The 26,556-nt window shown below is 43.9% G+C and overlaps 1 protein-coding gene across 4 annotated transcripts; it reads right to left on the bottom strand.

Annotated features, from left to right (window-relative positions):
• Positions 1–39: 39 nt before the first annotated feature.
• Positions 40–26,556, bottom strand: nup93 (nucleoporin 93). Of its 4 annotated transcripts, none has more exons than XM_084932721.1 (22): positions 26,420–26,555; positions 25,411–25,593; positions 24,044–24,161; positions 12,270–12,332; positions 10,688–10,816; positions 9,913–9,987; positions 8,944–9,036; positions 8,696–8,835; positions 8,467–8,599; positions 7,778–7,935; positions 7,511–7,676; positions 7,277–7,370; positions 4,738–4,929; positions 4,528–4,654; positions 4,371–4,443; positions 3,871–3,915; positions 3,283–3,399; positions 3,083–3,201; positions 2,889–3,006; positions 2,703–2,786; positions 2,476–2,604; positions 40–2,060 (listed from the first exon to the last, which is right to left on the bottom strand). In XM_084932721.1, the coding sequence occupies exons 2-22, from the start codon at positions 25,587–25,589 to the stop codon at positions 1,950–1,952; spliced, it is 2,463 nt and encodes an 820-aa protein (XP_084788847.1). In that variant the 5' UTR covers positions 25,590–25,593; positions 26,420–26,555; the 3' UTR covers positions 40–1,949. The 4 variants fall into 4 exon arrangements, with proteins under 4 accessions (XP_084788847.1, XP_084788848.1, XP_084788851.1 ...); XM_084932722.1 differs by having other exon boundaries at positions 25,411–25,590; XM_084932724.1 differs by lacking the exon at positions 40–2,060 and having other exon boundaries at positions 2,069–2,604; positions 26,420–26,556.

Below are 26,556 nucleotides of genomic sequence, written 5' to 3'. Positions count from 1 at the left end.
ATCCACTGTGTTACTTTGGCTATAATCTCAGTCAAAGAGAACAGAAACAGACTGGAATTTATTAATGGACCAAAGAGGGAATCTTATGCTTTACAGCTTAACGCGGTGAGTTTATGTAAGATTTCATCAAGCAGATGTACCTGATATCAGAGTGAATTTGACTAAAATAACTGAAAAAGAAAGAAAGAAAAAATGATCTCGGCAGATTTAACTGACAAAAACACGATCATTATTTTTCCTTTTCAAAGTACACAAATGATCGTTGTAGGACTGAAGACTGAGCTGTCCCAGCTCTGCTCCGTCTGGCTGAAGCGGGTCCTCGTCTCGTCGGCAGCGGTGCAGGGCCACCCTGGTGTTGTGAAATAGCCGGGTTATAAGAGGTGTGTGTCATCGGCCTGATTCACAACACCAGCTGCGGCACACACACCTGAGAGGCAGATCTTCGGGTGACGGAGCTCTTAAAAAACACGCACGAGCATTTTCCTGAGACAGACTGCACCGCCCAATAAAAACTTGAATTGACAGTCTAACGCGGCCCTGACGACGTACGCAGGAAAAACATAAGGAGGCGATAAAACAACAAATGCAAAGGCGAGACAAAAAGACGCTCGAGCACAACAGCGTGGACCTCCTTTAACGTTCAGCTCAGCTGTGTTTGTGACCACGAATGATTCCGACTTGTCTGCACAGTTATGTGGAGCAGCAGAGACAGAATGAGCCTCCATCTGTGTTCTCTCAGGCCAGACTGAAGGACACAGAGTGTGGGCCACAAACAGAGGAGATGGAGGGCCAGTTTTTCTAGCAAACCTCAAGCGATGTCTGGTTGTGCTGCTGAATGTTCGACAGGGCGCTCCAGGAGGGGCTCGGTCTGAGTTCAGGTAGATTATAAAGGCAGGAGTGGTTAAGATGCTGTTCTAAATGCTGGCCGGAGCATGGCCGGAGCATGGCCGGGCGATTACGGTGCGCATACCACAGAAGCCCAAACAAAAGATTTGAAGGAACTTTGCATACAAACGTATCACAAAGTTAAACAGCGTCCACATTTTTAGTTAAAGATTAGTTTTTGGCTTCTTTACTAATAAAATATTTTAAGACTACCTCCTTTGAAAATACGCACAAGGAACGAGCATCACGAGGACGCACTCGTTCTGCAGCATGCGGTAAAATGTCTCCTTTTGTTCCACTGATTTCCCCTCTGATAGAGACAGAAATATCCCCCCAAGTCCGATAGCTGAGCTTAAGCCAACCAACCATCTGCCAGGGGACAGGACGCTCCACAGCCTGTGGAAACGGCACGGCTATGGCCTGCGACACTCGGGACTGCGTAAGGCTGAGAGGAACGGTCGTGTTTTGTTTCCCAGGGAGACGATTCAATTAGATTTCACCTGATTTATTCCCTCAGGGGGGACATGGAGCATTTCGAGTCTGTTGGGTAAAAAACAAAAGTGTATGCACCTTCTGTTTTAGACGAGTTCACTCTCAGGATGTATTCTCCAGTATTTCCTTTGTGCGAGTTAATATAGGTGCGTGATGACTAATGTGCTCAAGCCTGCATGTAATGGCTCCCATATAAAACTGAAAGCTTGTATTAAACACATATATCATAATATTTTCACAACTTTGACAGTAGCACTGAAATAAAATGAAGCAAAATGAGGAAAAAAGGGAAGAAAATGTAACGAAACATAAAATGTTTCAAAATAAAAAAGACGAACGAAAAGCAAACTTTTTATTCTAAATCATCACAGATACAAATATGAAACAAAACAACGGAAATAACAAAAACACACTGACAGGACTTCAGATGAGCAAAAAAACCAACGTATGGCTTAACATGGCGATGAACGCCGCGGCTTTTACAAAACAAGATGACAGGTGAGCGTGTGAATGAGCCGGTCTTCAAAAGCCCAGAGGTTTCTGCTCATCGTGTGTGTGTGTGTGTGTGAGTCTCAGTTCATCAGTAACTCCATCTGCACCAGTCTGGCGTTGGTGTCCCCGGCCATGTTATAGGGAATCATGCCAGCGAAGGTGATCAAGGCTCTGGCCTGACCGCGTAGTTGCTGTTCAGAGAAGAGATGGCGTGTTAACATAAATATTCTGTCTCACTGATGCGTTATTTAACAACAAGCGAGCTGGGCATAGACAGGCTCTCGTTGCACGAGCCGGCTCGACACAACCTAAAATCCTTCTGTAGACACCAGCCGCAGTCAGCAAGCTTCTGGGTCACCAGGCTTTCTATGTCTGATGTAAGTAGAAGTGAAAAGGTAGAATCCAGAGGAGCGACGGAGACATACTGACAAGGGACGAACGAGAAATTCTGCCAAAAATGTCACATGAATATATTCAGTTTACCACTAAATGTACTCGTATTAGCTCAAATATTTAAAGTAAATGGATCTTTGTATAAAAACAGAATGCACTATGTTCAGATCTACCTATAAACACACGTCTTTAGTGCTGTGCTCATTTCCTCACCGTGTCTCTGTCCTCCATGGTCCTCTGTGGCCGTCCCGGTGTGCCGGCTGGCGCCCCCTTCAGGCGTTTGTACTGTGTGTAGAGGATGTTCATGGTGGCCAACAGCACCTCAGACAGGTTGTGACGCACCTGGAGGAACAAAACGACATTTAAGTAAAGAGAAAGCAGAGAAGTGGAGTCCAAATATGCATCGGTTTTGTGTCTGGTGTCCAGAACCGAGTCGACACCTCGTCGCTGAAGTTCCTGAAAGCCGCCACTCTCTCCTCCACGCTGTCCTGACTGAGCGGAAGGAGCTTTAAGCGCTCCATCACCTGACAGAGAGAGGCAGCGTTAATGTGACGAGGCCGCGTGCGTCTCCCTTCATGTCTGTTTGTTCATTTAACCTCTGGGTTCATTTTCAGAGTTGCACTCACATCATAAGCTCTGTCGACGTGCCCCGCGTGGTACTCGTCGAAGAACGTCATCAGGTCTAAGAGCAGGTAGAAGGTACTATCGACCGACTTATCTCCTGCTACGCCCTGAGAGCGATACCTGCAGAGGGAAAATAAAAGGTTACGGAGGTGCGTGTGTAGATTTTGACCAGCGCACGGCGTGTCCATGTCCTTACCTCTCGGCGATGGCCACGGCGGTGTTTTTTAGCCTCTCCTTGTTGGACTGAGGCGCGCTGACCTGGGCGATGACGGGACTCAGGAGCCGATTCATCAGCTCCAGCACCTTGTCCGAGTTCTACGCAGAGACACACGTAAAGTGAACGAATCCCAAAGCGACAGCTCTGCAGAGATACTGCGCAGTGCACGGTCTGCTCACCTTGGCCAGCTCGTACAGTTTGACCGCCTCCTCAAACAGACCTTTGTTCTCGGCCTCCAGAGCCACTTTACTGATGATAGCTCTGGTGTCCCCAGCAAACTTATCTATGACTCCGGGCTAGACAGGAGAGGATGGGAGACCGGCGTGAGGCTGAGAGCGGTGCAGTTCTGACAGTAACAATGTGCCTTCTGTTCTATTGTGTTACTAAAACATAAAAAACCCCGTCCTTAAAGTCTGACTGACCATCAAAATAAGTCGATGCATATTTTTAAGTAAGCCGTTAATACAGAAGCTGCACGTGTACGCCGTGCACGCCGTGTACGCCGTGACGCATTTAACATTGTCAGTCGTGAATAGGACGACCCGTGACAGCAGAACCGAGTGCTGCTGAACGGGGCGTGTTGAGACATGTGGGACACGTGCCAAAGGACCCCCCCCCCCCCCCCCAGGGACAAGGAAGACAAATTCAAAGCAGGACGAGGAAGACATGGGTGGACAGTAGGTGAGGGAGGCACAGTCAGGTTATAGAAATAACCATCGACGAGATGAAAATGAGCCGAGACATCGGAGACGTGTCCATCGTCCTACCTTCCTACTGCCGTCCTTCTCCAATCTCCCCAAAAGCATGTCGAACTAAAAAAGGACAAAGTAAAAATCACCACATGACAATAAATACATGAATCCAACATCGTCAAAGTTTACATGTAAACTTGTTTTCCAGGTGAGAGATCTGTAAAACCAGAGAGCAACACATTGTTCTGAATCTAAAATTCACTCCATGCTCCTCACATCTGTTCTTTTTTATTACAAACATTTGTCAAACGTAGCTTTAACATGTACCTATTTTTCATATTCTTTAAGTATTTTTTAAACAGATGAGCTGTTTCAGAGCCATTCCTATTTAACGAGGGCAACACCGGGAATCATGCAGGTCTCATCTGCCCCGCGAGAAGCACAGTGAACCAGCTCTGCTCTGATCTTCTAAGATGTTAAACATCAGCTCATCTGTCACCAGTGCAAAGCTTCTATTCAGTCATTCTGCACTAACTGTGCTAATGTTTGATCACAGAGTAAAACGGGCCGCCCACCTCTCGACTCTCAATAACAAGTTCGCTGACACAGCGCATGAACATGTTCTCGCCCTGGTTGTCTTTTTCATTGCTGCAAAAAAGAAGAAATATGAATTTAAACTTGGAGCTGTACAATATATCGTGCATGTAGTGCAGGGCGAGAAAATGTGTTTACCGCAGGAAGTAGAAATACTGCAGCGCTTCTCGTGGATCCGTGGACTCAAACTTGCGAGTGTAAAGCATGAGCAGGCGGATAAAATTGAGCCGACGCACCATGGGAGGGTCACCGGGCTCCTGGCTCACTGCGGGGAGGATGTGATCAGTGAGATCGACAGGAAATAGAATATGCATGTGCATCACCCTACAAAATAAAGGTGATACTCACGTAGCTGAGCGCTTTGACCGGTGGACTTCAGCAGCAGCCGTAGCTCATACAGGACCAACGCCACGTGCACGGCGTGACTCCTGAGTCGCTCGACTCGAAACAAGAAAGCCACCGCCGCCTCAAACTGAGCCGTCAGGAACAACACCTGGAAATACAGGAAGGGCTGCTGGCTCGCAGAAAAATGGGACTCTCCTGCAGAGAAAAGGCGGAATAAAGACGGAAGGTGGGAAAATCAAGTGTCTGTGACCAAAACCTGCAAACAAGTTCAGGAGGAAACGGGTCGCGCTGCTCACACCGGTTTATCATCAGCATGAACATAGTAAACGAGCGTTTCCAATCGGTCTGCGGAGATGGATGGAAGTCACCTGTGTGGGTGTTTCACCGTCTCACAGGGAGAAACTCTGTGCTTCACAGAGCTGTGCACATGGCCACGTCCGGTTCTTTTAAACATGGGAGGAGAAATTTAAAGACGTTTTTTGAGTGCAGGTACTTAGTCATCAAGTTTACTTTTTAATTATAATTCCTAATCCTCTTGTTGGCTGAAAGTTTGAGGAGGAGAGCAGGGTGGACCATGTCAGCCATTTTACAGCCTTATCGCAGACTCCCAGCGTTTTAGTTCAAAACGGGAGAGCGAGGGAGAGAGAGGGGGGAGATGAAGGGAATAAAAAGGACAAAGGGGGAGAGATAGGAGTGTGGGTGTGAGAGGGGGGAGAGGGGGAGGGCGCTGCAAACAAGAAAAGAGAAAGAAGAAATGCACAGCAAAGGATGTGAAAGAGGACAAAAATCAGTGGGAGGAAGGAGGGACGAGGACGGGGATGCAGGGGAGCAGACGAGCACGGCAACGGCAGCGTGTGAGAGAAATGAAGACGGGTTTTGGGCTTCGTGTCCTGCTGTGAAGCAAGATGGAGGACAACGAGGAACGCTGTGCCAGACAACCGAGGGAGGCGAGCGGCAGAGAGAGAGAAAACAGAACGAGGCTCCGGGCTGTGCTTCCCACCGAGCAGCGAGGGCGGGAGAGGGAAAATGGGAGATGGACAGAGAGAGGGGGAGAGTAAGAGAGAGCTCCGAGTCTTATCTGAACAGAGCAGGATCAGCCTGGAGAAGGCAACACCCAAGGGAGAAAGCTGTGCTTTTGTCCGTCTGTGGGAGGGAAGGCCTCCTCGCGCCCTTGCACTTGTGTCCCGGACATGCGGGTGTTCAAGTCTTACTTTAAATCGATTCTGGATGAAGAATCCAAGCGTGTCTGCTGGTGCCTGTTTACACGCGTGAGCCGCTGACCCACAGCTCTCTTTAAGGCTGCTCTCAGCTTTCTGGTGTACAGCTCAACACCACGAATGCCCCAAAATGTGCCCCGAGTCTCTTGCTGTAATATTAATTGTGGTGAGACATAAACTCGGCCCAGTTTGTTTCAGTTTGACCCATTTTCATCTCCCCCTGCTTTAAGCTGAGGAGCTTTGCTGACGGTGTTTGGTAAAGCCTGTGGAGATGGGGTGGTAGGTGTTGGTTAATTTGATGCAGGTAGCTGTAGCGCTTCAAAGCAGGAAAGTCTCATCATCATAAGCGCAAAGATGAACGACTGCTGCTATTTCCACATTTCCAGGTTACAGAAAAGAAATCAATTCACAAACAGACTCGTGAACTTTTGTTCCTGCCGACTATGACAAAGCTCTGAGTCACACTTGGCTCGTCGTCCATGGCAACAGCTGCTGAGGCTTATGGGGAGGGTAGTACTTCGAGCTGTTGGTACAGCAAAGAGAAGCAAGAATATTCATGTCCAGGAAAATAGTTGAAATATTCATCGAGCGATTAGTTACACAGGAAAATGAATCACTTCTCTTTAACAATCACTGATGTTACTGATGAAAACTTCACATATTTAGCATTTAACATCTATATGACGTTTTAAAAATTGTGAATCTGACATCATATAAGAACACACCGAGATGCTGACAACAACAATCACCTGATGAAGCAAATCCTGAAGCGTTCCATGTAAAACAGTTTTTCTGCCGTGCTGTGATTCGTCACCAGCACACACACATTACAGGTTGTGCACCTCGACTCTGTGCACAGAGGTGCTCACACCATCGCTAATACGTCTGTTTGAACATTTTAACGGCTTAAACCAAACCAGCACTAAAGGAAACTCATTTTGATGTAGTTAAAAAGGTAAAAAGGTTTTAACGGACTCAAATTTAACATAAGATTTTGTTTCTCAGACGACTCGCTCCTTACGAGGGACCGATCATCCGTATGCACGCCGTCACCCTGCGTTCTACGTGTCCGCACAAACATGGATGCAGTCTCACAACAGCACGAGAGGCAAAGAGCAAACAGTAACCCAAATAAAATCTGCATCCCGGGAGGTGCAAACAGCTCGGCCGTGCAAGCCTGTGCTTGTTCCTCTGTGCTACGGGGAAAGAGATAATGGAAAAAGAGGAAGGTGGAGAGGCAATGTGATGCACCGCAATTGTCAGGAAACTCAAGTTCATATATTTGTAGTTATTTCGAGAGCTGAAGGAGAATTTCAGTCCCCTACCATAGTCTTCCAGCAGCTGTTTCTGTAGCTGTGGCAGGGTGAGTCTGTCCTGAGGAGAGCTGCTGCCGTCATCATCGAAACACACCTGGTTCAGCTGTGGGGACACAACGCGACGCACATTACGCAAGGGAGCAGCACAGCCCCGAGATATCAAACTGGGACGATGATCTCTAACCGACCAGGATCAGGAAATCGTGCCTTTAACCCAAAAACAGCAAAGCAAGGGAACGGTACCTTAAGCCAGAGGTAGTCCTCAGTCTTGTCTGCTATCTCGCCGTGGTTGTCATTGATGTCACATTTCCCAATCATGCAGTAGACAGCTCTCTTGTATGGATCGGCACAGTTTCTCAGCACTCTGCGGTAGTGCAAGCGAAGCTTGTTCTCTGAAGTCGGGGAAAGTCTAAGAGGAAAACCAGATAAAACGGGAAGCGCGATAAGACTGGTTTGACCTTCAGGACTTCTCTGTGTGCAGAGGATGAGAATAAGCTGAGCGGAGCTCACCGTCTGTCAGGACTGTTCATGTACTCCTGAAACCAGGTCTTGAAATCTCCCAGCTGATGTTGCATTCTGTTCACCACCTGCATGGCTGCATGCAGGTCGCCACAGCGCAGGCAGTAGTAGATCACAGCCCACACTGGGTGGCCTTCTATCTCGCCGTCCTGTTGTGCAAATTGAACAGAGTGGTCGTATTATTTATTTATTTTGCAGCCACTGCTTAATTCTTGAGACGGTCGGAGCTTCGCACTGCATCAAGATCCAAACCTCACAGGCAGATGTGACCTGTCAGCCACACAGACTCATCAAGAGTCAGTGAAGCAACGGTGGGAAATTAAACCGTTTGCACCCATCAGTCGCTGGCTTTTAGAGCACAGGTGTGCATGACCAACTGCATGAATGCCAAAGAAAAGATAAACTCTTAAATATAAATGACATTTCTGATCAGCCCATCAGATTATTCTGATTAGGTACTCATGCACCAAGTCTGGGTCACCCTGCACAGACAGTATTACTGCAACAGTGAGGAAAGCAAATGAGTCTGGTAAAGGTTATTCAGGTAACGACTGGAGTGGAAATAATAAAAATGCAATTTTTAAAAAAGTGATGAGGCCTGTAGGAAAGTTAAATAAAGCTGCGTGTTGCAGGCTTTCTTTATTAGCCAAACATTTAAACAGTGTATACACGTGTGGTACCTGCATGCCAGGCAGAGGCCCTGGTAGCTTGATGTTGAGGAAGCTGCGCACTAGTTGGTATGTTCCAGGCACCCCTCCTAGTTGGGCCTGATGGAGGTTCCCAAAGACAGTCACCATGGTGTAGTTCTTATAACTGGGAAAGACAGAATTCATATTTATGGTTCATTCTAGCTTAATTTCAGCAAACTGTAGATCCAGTGCACGTATCCACAAAAACAGGGCCGGCTACCTGTTCTCAAGGAAAGCAAGTGCCTGGCGCACAAAGGCCATTTGCATTTCAACACTAGTGCGACTCTTCAGAGTGTCTTTGGCTGGAACCAACAACACGTCTGTCATCTGCTTCACCATCAGCCACAACTCTGACACGTTCTGGAGGAACGAGAGAGAAAGAAAGGTGCGTTCATACCGAGTAATCTGTTACATCTGTCAGTAACAAGTAACTTCAGGCTGATACATCAGTGAGATCAGCGTTCCTACCTTGTCGTCCAGGCTTTCTGCTACTGAAGCACATAAATCTCCCAGATTAGGCTGAATGTGACCGTTCACTATCTTCTCATTGAAAATGTAGATCTGACGGAGAAAAAAACGGAGGCAGGTCCACAAACTGTTAAATGCTCGTTTTATAAGGAAATGTCAAAACTTTCATATAAACTTAGCCTCCAGTTAAAAATGAACCTTTTTTTACGACCATCGAGTGAAACGGTTCACAATAAAAAACAGCACGAAAAGTATCAAAATGTTGACGAGGTCGTCAAAGAGGATCACGAAAATCAGACAAACGACGCCGCACGCAATGTGTCGACACATGGTCGAAGTAATAAAATGTGGTGCAGCGAGTGGAAGCGACAGAAGGTCATCCTGGATGATGCTGGGTGGAGCGCTGGGGCGGGGACACGCGCCCCCTCTGCAGAACAATTAATCCATATGTTTGATCTGCAGCTTCCAGGCTTTGCTGCAACCCCGTTTCAACCAAACGATCGGCCGACAGCTTTATGTCTTTAACAGAACACAGCTAGAGATGATCATTATTATTGCTACCAAGGTCTGCGGCGCTGTTTGTATTAAAACACACTCTGCTGATGTCCTCCTTTTCCCCTTCATTAGATCCCAGTATGTAATCAATACACGTTTATTCTTCTTCTATGCAGCTACATATTTATTATATAAGAAAAAGCAATTAATAACAGGCATTATTAGGCATTAGCACAACACATTTTAGTAACCCCAACGTGCCACTAAAAATGTATTTCCCCTATAGTAACATTTGTATTCAGATTTTGCATCGTTAACCTGATATAAAAATGCTTCAGTAACAATAACCTGCTGTGCAAAATGCCACAATATGAATGCACTGAAAGGTAATTTGCATAAAACAGGAATGTTGATGTGCCGTGTGCATTTACCTGAAATTTTCACACCAAAATAATTAGACTATCGGGGACTCACCTGGCGTCCGTAGGCCACCTCCACGCTGTCCAGTGCACTTCTTCCTGGAGCGGTCACCTCACTCACAAAGCTGGGCTGTAACGGACCGCAGGTCAGGTGGTAAGCAAAGACAGAAGTGGCAGATCAGTCGTGTGCTGCTGAAACGTTTGTGTCTAAACAGGAGAACTTTTGCTGCTCATCACTTTGTATGTTGAGAGTCTGAGACAGGAGGACGTCCTGTCCCGACTCTGTGATTACTGCCCGTCTGCTCGACACACGCTGGGACACAATAAGATCAAAGTCTTGTTTTTGTTTCTTGCTCAGGGTGATGATAAAAATAGTGTTTCTGAGTCTGAGATGAAAACGCTACCTTGTTTGTTTTAGTTGAGCAGGTAGACAGGTAGGAGTGTGTGGCGTCACAGCCCTCACACTCTCTTTGAAGCAGACATATTCAGTCCAAGAAGTTTAAATGTGTTACAAAAATGATGCTACTTGTAAGACCTAATAAAGCGGGAACGATGCGGCACTTGACAGTTCTGATCTCTACACAGCAATGTTTCCTTCATACTCAAACGAGGTCACGATTAATAAATCCACCGTGTTGTTGACACACCTGCACGTTAACTGAGACACACTGGAAAAACAACCTCTGAATTTATTGTTCATAACTACAAATAACAGATTCATGAATGCATTAGAAATGACACACACAAACATGGACCGACTCGCTGCTACAAAATTCATTTACAATGTGCAGGTGCCACCATGAGCACCTATACGGCTCTCTGTCCCGTACCTCCACGTCTTGACTGAAGTCCAGAGCGTCTTCTCCTGCTCCCAGCAGCGTGTGCAGCACTCTCTGCTTCACCTGCTCCCACTGAACCAGCATCGACTCCCGATGGTACTCTTCAGCCAGCAGGAACGTCTGAACAAACGGCGACGGGAAGCAAGCCTCCAGTCATATTCGAGCATGCAGACTGAGACAGTTTAACCTTTAATATCGTTTTGGTGCTGCTGGTTTGAGATCTCAGTGCTTTTGTGGGAAAAACACAGTTCACTGGGATCAAGCTGTATTACAGATGCTAAACAGGGGATTGTCCTTAACATGGTCATCTCTGCCCCAAGCACCAGGTACTCAAACCTTCCCATTTGTGAGTGGTAGCAAATCACAAATAAGTTGGCTTAAAGTCAAGATGACCTTAAAGTTAAAGGAGCTAAAATAATGCATTTGCCAGGCAGGATGAGCGGAGGGGTCTGCACGGAGCTCCATCACACAAAAAATAAGAAGCGCTAGAAACGAGCAAAATAATTTGTCCTTGTAGTACAAGTACGTTAATCCACATCCACAAGGTAAGATGAACATCGCTCTGGCACACACTAAACTGGATTTAACAGCAGACCCCTGTGAAGACTAGTCCACCAGGACTCGGTGGCGTCTATTTTAACCCTCCACAGAGACTTCAAAGTGAGATAATGGGAACTCGAGATAATTGAATCTCCAGCTTAGGGAGATGCAAATCTAGACTAAAGCCACCGTTTACTGGGTTAACTTGGTCAAAGCTTTAAACAATTTAAAAACGGCATTAAGTCTAAAAAGATATTAAAATTCTATTTAAATCGGAAGTATAAACGTTCCTGGTCAGCAACACATCACAGTAATTTAACAATTTAAAAAAGCAGTTTCGGAGTTTCATGTTATAAATGTATTACATTCTGTTATCGGGGCTTTTTCCTGCCCAAATACCTTTTTTGTTTTAGAAACACATAGCATGCAGCAGTACAGCTCCAGTGGTTACTGTAACATGCCTGCCTGCCCTGCTTTTCATGTTGATGTCAAAACTAAAGCTACGAGATAAAAATCTGCAGGAACATCTAACACCCGCTTTCTTTTTAATCTTCAGTGCATTTGTTTTTCCCCACCCTTGCACATAAGTCCCTTTCCTCTCTCGGGGAGCGGAGACAGATAATGGGAACGGCAGCTAATTAAACGCGGGGCCTATTAGCTCTGCACATCAGGGAAGCCATTTCAGAACCATTCCCCAAAGGTTCACACCAGAAGGACTTTTAGATCACAGCGAGCAGAAATGACTAAAAATGTCGTTTTTAAGTGTTCGGTATTGTGATGTGCTGATGCTACGAGACAGTGAAACGAATGCTTTTGTAAACCTCAGTATATGACAAACAAACACACACGGTGTCTGTGACTGTTGGGACTAATTATGTCATCTTCTTTTTTAATCATCTAAAGAATAAAAAGTATAATCGCACTCGGACGTGCACCCTGCAGGCCTGCGTTACTCTAAGAGTGCCTGTGAACTAGTTTCCTACACTGCAGGACTAAAGACTGCGAGGCCACGAGACTCTGGACAGATACCGACCCTGCGGCGAGACTCCTCGATGGCGGACAGGAGGGCGTTGTCCCTCTCGTTCTTCAGGAAGCCCTGCGGACACACAGACAGATGTGGGGAGAAGAGGAGTCACGGTGACGAACACAGAAAGCAGGATATTAGCTCGACCGGTGTGGAGAAAGCGGAACGGAGATAACCTGCATCCTTGAGGGACAGATTTAGCAGGTGCATCATTATTTACTATTCAGGAGACCGTTCCCGTTTTCGGTTTTCTTTCCTTCCAAGTTGGGATTAGGATGATGGCCATGTTATACAGACGTAGAGGAGGCCGTGCCCGTGCTTCTCGGTGGCAGTGGCCACGGCCTCCATCTTGGTGCAAACTCGAGATGGCTGCGGCTGCACACACACCTCCTGGTTGGGGCCCTTTCAGTGAGGATGGTGACAATTTCATGCACAAGCTTCAGATTATCAAGAGGGCCAGATGTTACTTATTTAAAGTTGCACTGCTGTTTGTGCTTCGTCTCTGCCCATCGTTTATTTTACTACCTATAACCGAGTTATTGTTTTCAAAAAACATGAAATAACCCAAAGAAATACAAGTTTCCAGATTCCAAGAAAAAACTGCAAATTCTAAAAATAAACACCGATTATTCAAACTGCAGCTGTCCCGCTTGTGTCACTGACTAATAGGAAACACACTGAAACAAAGGTCAGTGCATTTATTTAAATGATCTATTTCGATTTGTCAGAAAGCTTCACTGTGCATCATGTTCCTGTTGGCTTTGGCTTACATTAACACGTTTGTCAATGCAAAGGTGCACTTCTATCATGTGCAGGTAAGTACTGCCGCTAACCTTGAGTTATTCTGCTTTTTTAGGTTTATATAACTGCAAGTCGTGCAGCCCTGCCGTAATAGCTTCTTAGACTGGAGGAAGGTTGTTCCCTTTGTCAGATAACAGAATAATCATTTACTGGTGACATTTTGTCTGACTTTAAATCTGAAGCAAGCAGGATAATTCAGCCTCAAAACCCCCCAAAAGCAAGCAGTTGATCAGAGACAGCTAGTTTCCAAAGCCAAGAACGGTTTATTCAGCTCTTAAGAAGCTGAATTCGCTCCTGTCCTCTCATGTGCGTCTATGTCCAAATGCTTAGCTCAGTCCAATTTCTACCTCTTCCTTTTACAAGCTCACACACATCACCTCTGCCTGACGCTAAATGGGCAATTTGCATGAACACCTTTCTGAAGAACTGTCAATAACAAAATACCATCAAGTAACTCACAATTAAGGTACAGCAGGCTTACCACAGGTTACCGATCCTAACTGGATCAGTCAAAGAAAGACATTAAAAACGTGATTATTGGATTTTACGTGCTGATTTTTTCCGACCACTCTGTGGCTGAGCCTTTTTACCAGTGAGAATAAAAAAATGAAAGAAAACAGACACATATAATGTTCAGTAGGTTTATTATAAAGAAAAATTGAGCCCTATATAATCGTATAGTTGTACAGCACAGCTGATCGAAAGTGCGATACTTCCTGTAATACTGCAGCCTTCTTGGACACGCACACAGAACTTTATCTCTTTTGGCTTTTTCACGGTGTGGCGTTGGTTCTGCGATGAGCCCACCGACAGTTTAGCAGACTGACGTCTACGTGCTGCTGCCGTTTACCGTCACCAGGGGGCAGTGTCCCACGCAACCCGCGCAGACACGAGAAGTTATAACACAGAAAGAGCAGAGAAATGTTCGCTGCTCTTTTCATGCCGATGGTTGAAAATATTTTCTTTATGCTTTTTCACACTTCTGTTTATGTACGACCTCACTTTTCAACCAATCAGAGTTGAACCTGTGTGTGATTTGCGGCCTGTCCGCGAAACATGTCTGCGTGGGTTGTATAGCCCTCTTCATGTAGCACAGGCAAACACCTACACGCACCAACAGAAACGTGCTACTATAAATCCATGTAGATGCACTCTTAGATAAAGAAAGAAATTTGAAAACATTTAAATATTCATTTTCACTATTTAGCTCCGTAGATTTATGACAGTGTATTTCAACTCTGTTGGCTCTTTGGGACTAAACATTAGGAAAATGTCTTTTCAAGAGTAAGTTACAGCTTAGCTAAATTTGACTATGAATAGCACAACCGGCCATCACAGACATGTCAGTAACTGATTATCAGTATTTGTATTTCTCCATGTTAATTATTTCTGGGCTTGCAAACATTAAACATCTGACAGTACAGGTGGAGCAGTATTGATATCTTTTGGGTTTTATTTCTCTTCAGGCACTCTACAGTCTGTCAAACAACATCTTCATAACTAGCATATTTTCCATCTCGGAAACAGCTGAAACTACTTATATTGTGACATCTTCAAAGCTGCAGAAGAAGAGTTCCCGTCACAAAACATGATGTCAAGATCCAAAAAAAGTCTATGCAGAGGTCGGTCAGAAAATAGGACAGAAACGTTTCCTGCTGCAGTCGCTGCAGGTGTTTGAGTTTACGTGGAAAATAACCAGTGGCTAATCTGGTTTTGTGCTACAGTTGAATTTTAGAGACGTTGTCGTGTTAAACCGTAATGGATCGCGTCTCCTCTAAAACGGGTCAGCACCGCGTCACTGAGTTTAAGCCACAGCATTCATTCAGGTCAGTGTAAAGTAACAGAGAAAGACATCATTTACTTCCTCGTATTACTGTGTGAAAATCTAATTATCTATGACAGATTATCCACTGCAAATTAAAGACTTTTGAAAAAAAGAAGAAGAAAAACTGGTGTTTGCACAGCTGACAGCCAAGTTAAAGGTAAACTTAGTGAACTTATATGTAACACCATTACTCTGGTAATTAAGAAAGAAAAGAAGCTACTCCAACGTAGCCCGTTTATAGCAGCAGCTCATCCCTGCTACCCTTAGCTTCCCTTTTCCTGCTCTGTCCCTCCCTCGTTTTTTCCCCGTCTCAGTTTCCCAGGAGAGGCTGACAATAGGTCTATATTTAACCACTCAAACCAAAGAAGAGCTCAGGTCAACACTCGCAGGAGAGCTGCACTGGAAAAACGAAGAGAACAGAATGGAAACGTTCACAGATCAGAGGCTGATTGCGATGACTCCAAGTGTTCTTGTAAATTGGAGAAAAGGCGATGAGACTGACGATCCTTACAGAAACAGGCAGGGGGCGGGGCTTAAAGCAACTAAAACTACGGCGGTACATTGGGCACCGAGGGGGAACTGCCTCGTCATTTTTCCTTCAACAGGTGGCAAACATTTGTCACTGATGTCGTTATCAGTGCTGCCAACCACTTGCCTATACATTATTTTTTGTGCCAAGTGTAAATTAACGAGTTAGCCAAAAGCTGAGGCCAACAATCCCATTTATCTGACGTGCAAATGATTTCTGTCTTTTTGGCTTTGGTTGATAAATCACTAAATTAAATATGAATATTACAGCAGTCAGATATCTGATAAAAAGGACTGCTGGTAACTGGATACACTGTTTCCCTCTTCACCACAGGAGGAGGCCAGTTTCACGTAACTGCTTCTTAAAATGTTTGAAGCTTCATCGCAGGCAGGCACAGCATCGCTGTCGCATATAACCTCTTTATAATTTTGATCAGCACTACACAGTCCGAAGACCTGGCACGTTGTTCAGACCCAGACACCGGCATTTCGCGCTGACTAATCGCTGCCAATGTTTTAATTCCTCCTCGTATTTGTTCCCAAATGTAAAAATAACCATGAAATAGAGAAACGCATTTAAAAAAGCAACGCTGAAACATTTAGAAGTAAGAAAGATGAAAAAACACATTTTAATAACTGTGCTTATCACACTCGATGATGCACTGAGCACTGGGGTATCGGCGTATCAAAGATGCACGTTTCTTTTGCCCCACCCCTGTATTGTGTATCCTCAGAGATCTGCAACCTGCTGTGAACACCCACAGCCTGCTGGCCAGACAGCCCAGAAGCTTCTACAGGAAGAGGAGCACTGCCACCGAAAATTATTTAATCATGGTTGATAAATCAGGAAATACTGATGGGGGTGGGAAGGAAGGTAAAGGCGAGGACAAGTCGGCCTTCAAATATAAATACAAATGATCCAAGTTCCATTCTTTGTCTCCAAATTCATCTACAGTATGGAGATAATGTGAAAGATCGGTGCACATTTGACTCTAAAAATATTATTTTCTATACGCCAAAATGAAACATGACTAAATTTTAGCATACAGTATAAATGTGATATTTAAAAAGGTTTCTCTTCAAACTTGTACGCATGCTGGCATACAGGCCCCCGTCTCCACTGCTAATGACAGTCACGCCATCTATGCATAAAGGTAATCTTATTTTATACTCATTCAAATCAGAACATCTGAATTTTCACTCTTTTGAGCCAGCTTCATGCTTATAACACTATACGAAAAATATTAAGATACCGAGTCTACGCAGAAATGTGTGATTTCCAGGAATGTAGAGGTTACAGAAGGGCACGTTCAACGAGCTGACGGGGAAAAGCCTCACTGTGGAAGTCATTATGAACCAAAGCAAAAACATTTACCATGACAGAATGAACCGACCACTGCCTGAGTGTGTGTGTGTGTGTGTGTGTGTGTGTGAGAGAGAGAGAGAAACCCCACCCTTTCACTCTTTCACTTCCTGTGTGGTGAAATAGAAATAAAGAAAATGAAAAACATACATTTATAACATGTAAGTATAAATGATCAGAGTGCCTCACATTCACAAATGACTCAATCATCTCCATCATCATGTATGTCCGCACACACTGTAGCACAGCAGAGAAGACATGACAAAAAGTAAGACGCACAAAGCACATACCCATCAGTGACTGAGTATATGTATATGTGTGCGTATCCATGTATATATATGCAATACTCACTCATGAGGAGAGCCTTTCTGCCTGCCTGGCAGACAGACGAGAGGGCAGGATGAGACAAGGAAAAGTAAAAAACTGGTTTTCAGTTCTTTGTCTGAGCCTAGGTACGTGGGCTCAGACAGCCCAGGACATTTGCATCGCCCCTTCGCCTCTCCATCCCACCGTGTCACTGTGCCAGGGCAGCAGCAGCGGCCGCCATGCTGGGGCGTGTTCCCTGTGCCCCGTCGAGCCGGCATGGCGGTCCGCTCGCAGCCTTTTCCCCGTTCAAAGCAGGCCAGTGACTCTGGTGCGTGAGCCGGAGAATCGAGTGAAAGTGCCACATCAAGACTCGCTGGAGGTTGTTTTATTGTCGGAGGGCTGTACCAACTGAGCGTTCAGACACAGGGGGAACCCGCGAGAAAGAACTATGGATTCATATAGAATATCAGTTCCTGCCATCAGCTGACACCCCCGCCCCCCCCAAACAGCCATTCTCCAGCCTCTGTCTCTCTCTCCATCTCTCACTTCGTCCTAGCATCTCTGACGGCCCTCCCTCAGTCCCACTCATTTTCTTCTTTTTTTATCCATCTATGCATCCTTCTTTTCTTCCCTCCTTCTCTCCTCCCTCCTTCAGCTCAATGCAATTATAGTAATGGATTTTTTCCCCCTCGGTTGATGGCTTCCGACATCCTGTCTCGAAATGAGGCTAATCATGCTCTTAAGGGTCATGTTTAGTTAATGAAGGGTTTGGGAGGCACATGGGGAGAAAGGGGATGGGTTGGTGGGTGCGTGGGGGGTATTCCTATATGCAGTCTGTCTATTATAGTGCACACGTGCACACACAAACAGCTTCAGGCATGTTAATCCATGCACTTCCTGAAGTTTTGTGCACATAGTCTCTCTCTCTCTCTCTCACACACACACACACACACGACTGGATTCATGTGTGCAGGCAAGCAGACAGGGATGCACGCAACCACGTGCAGACAAATCTATGCTACACATTCATTCATAAATACACGGTTCAGACACCGTATACAGCAGCGATCGATAGCGCCTGACACACAGGCATGCAATCTCAGCACACGAAGCTTGTGCACGAGAGACACACACATCATGTGAAGCTATGTCAGGAGCGTTCGTGTATCTCAGCAGATGCTCTGGGCTTAGCCAACTGCGTCCGCTGAACGCATGCCATCACTGCTGAGGGATATGTGTGTGTTTAAGGGCTGGGGAGGGCAGAAGAACAGGAGAGGAAGAGAAAGGATGTAAATGGGAGAAGGATAAAAAGCAGAAAAATGTGAAAATGTGCAATTTAAGAGAGAAAGGGAAAAAATGAAAGCAGAGAAACACGCAGAAAGAGTGTGATGTACGAAAAAGGAGAAAGAGAGCATTGGCAGAGAAAGATGGAACAGTGAAAAGTGAGACAAGGACAGGGAGACGGAAAAATATTGAAGCCGGTCGCCATTTTTCTACCCGCTCTGCTCTCTGCCTTTCACTTCTACAGTTTCATTTTTCTGCTCTTTTCATGTGATCTCTTCTCTTTCTCTGCTTTGCTTTGATTTTGAATCCTTTCCTGTTAATCCTTTGTAAGCACTGATGGGAACACAGGAAACAAAAACATGTAAGCAGACTGCACTCTGATAAAGACCCTAAACATGAGATGTAAATATATTCACGTTTGGAACAGACTCAGCCTCATCTAACCAACCACATAATCTTACTAAATATGAAGTTGTCCATAGTATGTGCAATCTAAAAACATGCTAATCCCTGCTAGCAGCTCCGACGTCCACGAAGCCCAAAATCTAAGACGAGCTATACGGCCACAACCTATAGGAGCGCTTCAGCATATATACAGGCGCATCATTCACACACCACTGCCCTCTACATGCACGCGTGTGTGAGCCGCAGAGGCATGTACCAGCTCACTCATGCGCAAACACACACATTTACACACACACTCATAAAAACACAGCACATTTTCCATTTCCTTTGTGTCCCGTCTACCCTGGAGAACTACAGCCTCTACTGCCTCGCACCCCTTAAACCAAATTAAACACAATCTGACGCACTGAGGTCGGGTTGGTTGAGGAGCGAGGATGCACAGATGGATAATGCACGAGGCACACGTTAGAGGTCCTTGGTTACATTTGGATACATTCTTTGATTTCAGGGTTGCCATGGGTGCACATGCATGTGTGAGTCAGCAACGGTAACGGGGAAAATGTAAAGCGTAGATTTAAATTGAAAGTTAAACTGATGATGAAAAGTTGGCTGATGAATAAAATCATTGACAGACTGCAGATAAAACACAACAATATGTGATTGTAAAAACGGAGACTCTGTCCATGTGCAGCGATAATATCTGGGGTGTTAGTTAAATATAGACAGGCTACATCCTTTGTGTGGTTATAGGAATGCATCTGTACGAACAATAACTTCTGCAAATAGTCTGCTGTGAGTAGGGATGGGTATCGAAAACCGGTTCTTGTTGAGAACCGGTTCCCACTGTTTCAATCCCTTGGAATTGTTTGCCATTTTTGCAAACGATTCCCTTCTCGATTCCAGTCGCCCTGAATGACGTCACCACGTTGCGGAGCGTCATTTACCTGGCAGGAAACACGACGCCTAAGCGGCTTAAACGCTCAAAAGTTTGGTCATACTTTACGAGAACGGATGACAACAGGGCAACTTGCAATACTTGCAAAGTAGATATTTCATTTAAGGGAGGAAACACTACGAATATGCAAAAGCATTTGCTCACAAAACACGCGATGACCTTAAATGGATGTTGTGATTTTAATTCCGCTCCGGACTCGTGAATCTCAACCCAGCAGCAGCGGTAACGTTCGCACGTCCTCTCCCGTTAATGCGGCGGGTAAATAATCAACTAACAGTGCATATTATGTTAGCGCGATCTGCCTTATTACAAAACCTGCCATTACTGTGCATTTAGGTGACCATGATGAGAGAGGCAGAGTCTGGCTGGCGCTCGCTGGCAGTTGTCGCTGCAGTCTACCGGTAGCGTCTCCTTTCAGGCCAGGATAGACGAATGTCACCGAGCAGTGACTCAGTTTGTGGTCAAAGGCTTGCACCCATTTGCCACAGCAGATGATTTTCGGTAAGTGAATGTGTTTAATTGTAGGCAGGGACATTACTGGATATTCTTGTGTAATTGCTACAGAATAATTGATGTTATACTTTGTTATTGCTACAGAAGAATATTTATTTTATTGTTTTACATTTACAATTTTTTCCCCAGGGACCCTGTGGCACCCCATTGAAGAGCCGTAGGCTGGATCTCTTAAGATCTCACTGTTGGGTTTGTAAGGCCATGTTACTCCTAAATTTCTATCTTGTTCAAAGAGAAGATATAAAACAAAGTTCTGAGCTAATCGACCTTAGTGTTCTCCTTTTTAAAAAGAATCGATAAGAGAATCGATAAAGAATCGAATCGTTAAACAGAATCGAAACTGGAATCAGAATCGTGAAAATCTTATCAATACCCATCCCCAGCTGTGAGACTGTGACAAAGGAAAAAGTCTAATATAAAGTGTATCGTGACAGGAAAGGAAGCAACAAGATCAAAGTTTTAGTAACAGTAAACTAAAGCTAAACTTCACTCCTAATTAATATTAATCAAAGCTAATTAAAAAATAACAGAAAAATATGCACTGATTTTGGGGATGCTTCCATTTGTGTAACTCCATCACGTACAAACACAGGTGGTGCTGAAATGTGTGTTTGATCTTAAAAAAGGACATTTGGGTGTGAGATTGAACTGAGCAGCGCGAGAACGTGACAGAGGTCCTGAAAGTGGCGATGACAAACGCATATTTTAGCATTTACACACAAAAGGCTTGAGTCTCCAACGATGATGACTGAAGAGCGAACGCGGCCCTAAAGAAAGTGTTTTTGTCACTGTAACAGTGACGAGAAAACGTGTTTTAAGTACTGCAAATATAAACTACTGCAGTCTTTCAGAGTTTTATTCAATATTTAATAAGAATACTCCTGTTACTGCACCAGCTGTGTAATTATAGAATAAACCATTTATTTCTTTTCAGTAGACATTATTTCCACCTTTCTTTCAAAAGTAACTAAGATTTGAGCGACTACATCAGTGCATTTGAGTGTAAATTGCAGGTCAAATGTAGAGTCTGTGTGTTAAGAATACTCTGGATGGCTGTTTGCTTTCAGCTGTTCAACAAAGTGCACCAAACAGCTTATTGGTGATGCCTTCTTCATTATCATCGTCATCATGATCAAATAACTTCTCTGCTCCTTTGTGTATACTTGATGATATAAAGTGGCTGAGACTGCCATCAGTTAAATGGAGGGGAAAAAAAGCTGAGCTCAGTTTCTCTTTTCAATGGTTCAAATTTAAACTACATTTCTTTGTTGTTTTCTTATTCTGGCTGAAATTCTGCTTCATTTTTTGGCACACTGTCATGGAGCCAAACACGCCCAGTTATATTAGGTTCACAATTAGTCACAATTTGCAATTAAATTCAAACTGTGTGTATGTGACGTTATGATCTTCATTAAAAGAGAATTTCCCATGGGGGAGCAGACAGCTTTCTAAATGACTACTCACCTTGGTCTGGCTAGATTAGCTTAAACTGCTGTAAAGCAACTAAAAAGGCTAAAACATAAATCTTTTTGATGCTGCTAAAGACTAAATTTACCTTTAGTTTGGGGGCGGTAGAGTAGAGCATCACAACGTTACGATTTAAGACCAAAGTAAACAACTATTTTTGGCAAAGGCTCACTGCGCCACTAAACAGAGGCTTAATGAAGATGGTGAAGACTTTGTTTAAGCTCCATTATGCAGTTAGCCTGGCTGTCCAGAAATCATCCTATATACTAGATTACACATATATATGAAAGACTACTGTGTGCAGTCTATGGATCCAACAATCTGACATCTGGAGTCCAATCCTGACTCAACAAGCTGATCTACGGAGCCGATCTTTTCAATTCTCTGCTGTTCTGGGTTTACCTCACAATGCCTCAGCAGCAGAGCTCCAGAGGAGGAATACAGCTTATTAGTTTAACACTGGAATCAGATAACTACTTGGCATCAGCAGATACCCACAGCAGCATCAGTATCATATGAAAAACTGTACAGTGCACTCCATTAATTTTCCATTTTTGATCATAATTATTTATACTGAATATGCTCAGCGCAGGGCCCATTAGGTAAATGCCAATACAACACTACTATCTCAGCTGACTTTCCATTTATCTGACCAATTCCTGTAATGTGGCTGTTTAAACTGAGCAGCTGTTTGTGTCTGAAACAGCAGTGGAAAATTTCTCCTGAAATAAAACGTAATGCAATGTCATCTTCAAGACCCAGAAGAGCAATCGCAGGGAGGCAGAGTGCTCGTGTGTGTGTGTGTGTGTGTGTGTGTGTGTGTGTGTGTGTGTGTGTGTGTTCACCCTCACACTGCCAGAAGCTAAGTGCTTTTCCAGTCAGTGAGTGAAACCCACCCTGGCCAGGATACATCTGGCCGACCAATAAGAATAAAGAAGATTTCAATGAAACAGAGAAGAGGCTGGACTGTGGAAGAAAAAAAACACAGAGATAAGAAAGGAGGGTGATAGAGTGGTGGCACATGTATGTGTAAACCTGATGGAGAGAACAGATACAGTGGAGAGAAATAAGTAACCAATACAGGAGGATTAAGCAGGGTGGGAATAAGGGATGGAGAGAGCACTCAGGGAGCAAAAAAATCTGGTACTCAACATTAAAAGAATACTGGGCAACTTTGATATTGTACTTTCAGACTTCTAACAGAACCTTTATTTTAGATTTAAACCTTCTGTCTCCAATACCGTGAAAACAGTTGGTTCAAGATTCACATGTACCATAGGAGCAAACGCAGCTTTGAGCCTCCAGCCTAAAACAAAGGACAGAAGCGCACGATAAGCTCACTTTGTTCTACCTCCCTGCTATCACAGTTTCTCCGTAACTTGTATAATCTTCAGATCTAACCAACTTCTACTAGAGCAGCATGGCCTCTGGCAATCCATCAGACGTCTTCACGCTCAAACCTGCCAAACTACAAGACAGTTTCACACACATAACACAACTACCTCCTCACGCCTGACTAAATGTGACAACATGCCAACCATGTATCCATCACAAATGCTATTAATTCTGTTCAGCTATACAATCGTGTACACACACTCAGTCACAGCACAACCTCCAGAGCCACATCTGTACATTATGTGACATGCACTGCTTTTACATGGGTGAAAGCTGTTTTGTTCAGTGCAACTCCACAGATGTAGTTTAGTGTGACTGATGATACATGTCATCATATAGTAAAGTACAGTCTAATGAATTTGCAGAAAGAAAATATGATCAAAACTCAAAGTTAAAGAGAATAAACAGCACAATGTGACCTTGAAACCAATGAGATTTTCCATGAATGTCATTTTTCTTGACTGTCCACAAAAACAGAGCCTGTGGGTCACACAGCAAACCCAATTTTCCACTGGAATAATTAACTCGTTGGCTTTGTGTACTTATTTCTGTTATCTCTTAAATCTTTGTTCTGTTCAGCCTCCAGTTATAAATTTCAACATTTTCAGCCTTTAACTAACAAACTTCACACTTGCTCAGTTTTTATCAGGCTTATCTTGTCAGTGGGGACAAAATGCAGACTTATTATCTACAGTTAATTACTTTCAGACCTTAGCCACAAAACAAATTTAATCCTCACTTCTAAATGCAGTGAAATATGCACATGCTTATTAAAAGACTAGGTACTAGTTTCCTACCATCTGTCAATGGATTATTTCTTATTTCACTCCACAAAATACCTCTCAGTGCTCTCAGTAGTAAGCGAGTCTTCCTCTAGTGAACCAGTTCATTTAGGTTAAAAACACTGCATTAGCAGCTAGCTAGCAGCTAGTTTATGGTACCTGTATGTCCGTGTCTTTGACTGGCTCCAGGGGCTCAAACGTGGTGGCAGCGCTGAGACTTTCTAGCCTCTGAGAAATGTGGAAGATGTCTAAACCTCTGGAACCAAGGAGGATGGACCTGAGGTGAAACAGAAAGGTGATGAAGAACTGACTGACAAATAACTGTAGTTGCTCCACGTGACCACTAGAGGTCGCAGAACGCTTTACCACCGTTACAGAAACCATCTTTACACTGTATGCACTGATGTGAACTGTTACACATCAGATCAGGTGTCATCACATACATCACAGAGAGAATTTCAATCTAATATCAATGCAGTTTTAAACTTAATAGATTAAATCCTTTAAATATCGCTCAAGCTTATTGATTAAGGAATATCTTCTTTAAATCTTTAAAACCAAAAATATAGTTTAGAAATGAGTGTGTCTATCATAGAGATTAATGGGAAACAAATGAAAAATGATTTTATACTTTACATTTTATTTACATGAGAATATATTGCAGTAGGTTATACTAAATCACACCTGTCAGATATACAGGAGTCTGTCATTGTGAAACGTGTATTATTATTAGTAGGATTCTTACCACTATATATATAAAAAGGAACTCTTCCCAGGCTGTTTTTTTCATGTTGATCTTTAAAAATTAGACCTGATGCCTTGTGTGACTGTTTACCACCAATTTAGTTCCCCAATAGCCCGTCCCTTTCTTTACTGGTATTGGGATCTAATTACTTTATTTATACAACTTTGTACACATAGATAACCATTCATTTGTCGTCCTCCCCCCCCCAGTTTCTTGTGTATGCATTGGCACATGTATGTATGTATGTTATATGTGGGAGTTTATGTGGGATGGATGGAGATATAAGTAACGACACATAAGGATGATTATTATTGTTATCATAGATGACATTCTTCTTCTTATTTAACATTACTATTGCTGTTTGCACTCCTCGTCCTTACATGATGTGACCACGATCAGTATGTGGTTAATCACACTCCCAGTTCCCCCAACCCTATCCTTTTTATTTGAACTTGTCCTGTTTGTCTATGCTCCATGTTTCATGTCCTGTGACACTTGTAACTTATTATCTGTTATTATCAATTACCATTTTTGCCAGTAGCAGTAATATTATGATTAACAGTGGGACATTTTCTGCCTATCTGCACATACTGATGTTCATATTTCATACTGTTCCTGGTTGTATCTTGTTATTTTATAGTTCAGCTTTATTTTGTTGTTTGCTGGTTTACTCTGTGACTACTAAGTGTTTTTGTTTCCACTCTTATAGCACTGTGCAATAACAGAAACCACAAGAATTTCCCTCAGGAAAAATAATAAAGTTCTATCTTATATTTCTTACGCTTTTACGTCTGCAGCATCTTGGGAGGTGCGGGTCAGGGTGCGGGATCGAAGCCTCTCCCCCGCCTGCTGGATCTCCTGAAGGTTCCTTTCGACGTGAGGAAGTTCAGACACTGCTTCGGTCTCAGCAGCCAGCTGCTCTGCCTGCTGCAGGAGCTCCCCAAATCCCTCTGTATCCATGCTGCTATAGAGAAACAAATGAAGATATTTACATGTAACATCATCAGAGGTGAGATGAATAGTGTACAGTGGTTTGGGGAGCTATAATTTTAGGGTGCTCACATCCTTTTGGGGGGAAAAAGGTATAATTGGCCTGGACAATTTTGCATAAATATGTTGCTGTTATTTTAGAAACCTAATCAACATTGTACCTCACTGACTAAAGGTTTTGTATGTATTTTTTGTTGTTCATTTTCAATCCTTAGAAGAAGGGACTGGGTTAAAATGTACTGCAATTCCTCAACTGCGTGGATGGAGATTTACACAAATTCAGAAGTAAACGTAAAGTGAGCACGTAAACGTTTCAGACGTAATATAGCTGAGAACTGCCACAACAACAACAACAAAACACGTTTAGGACTAGGCCTAGTCGATAACATACAAACTGTGAATAACATAAACACCATACAGCTGTGAGCTTTCGGACAGTTGACAGCAACACCTGGAGCGCGCGCATGGAGCGCTGTGGTGTTAGCTTAGCTGCTATAAACTCGCTTTAGGAACAGCAACAAAAATGTACAGTTTCAAATGAAACTTAATTCCGGCTGCTGTGAAGTGGCGTGATGTGAATCACGATAAAAACATGTTTGAATTCATTTTATTTTATTGTAGTGCTTTCCTTTTGGCTAAGCTTCGTTAGCATGCTAACATGTAGCTACAAGTCAGAATGAATTACACTGTGCAACGTTAGCTAGCATGCTAAGCTGCTATTATTCTTACATATGCTCAGTGTTGCGTTAACTCAAAAAGTTCATTTTGATGACGCGGCTGGAAGCAACTACACTTCATACCTGTTGTGTGAGGTGGGAGAAAGTACGGTCCTGTTTATACTCCACTGAATGTATTTACAGTTATCTTCTGTTACTCCGTTTCTTCAGCACGCAAGTACATTATATGCCCCGACCGGCACTTCTGGAGTCGATCGTGA

The sequence above is a fragment of the Perissodus microlepis genome, chromosome 7 (genome assembly GCF_051167445.1).
Source record: "Perissodus microlepis isolate ML-2025 ecotype Zambia chromosome 7, ASM5116744v1, whole genome shotgun sequence".
NCBI lineage: Eukaryota > Metazoa > Chordata > Actinopteri > Cichliformes > Cichlidae > Perissodus > Perissodus microlepis.
The sequence above is the reverse complement of the archived record's forward strand: the minus strand, read 5'-3'. Positions and strand labels throughout refer to the sequence as shown.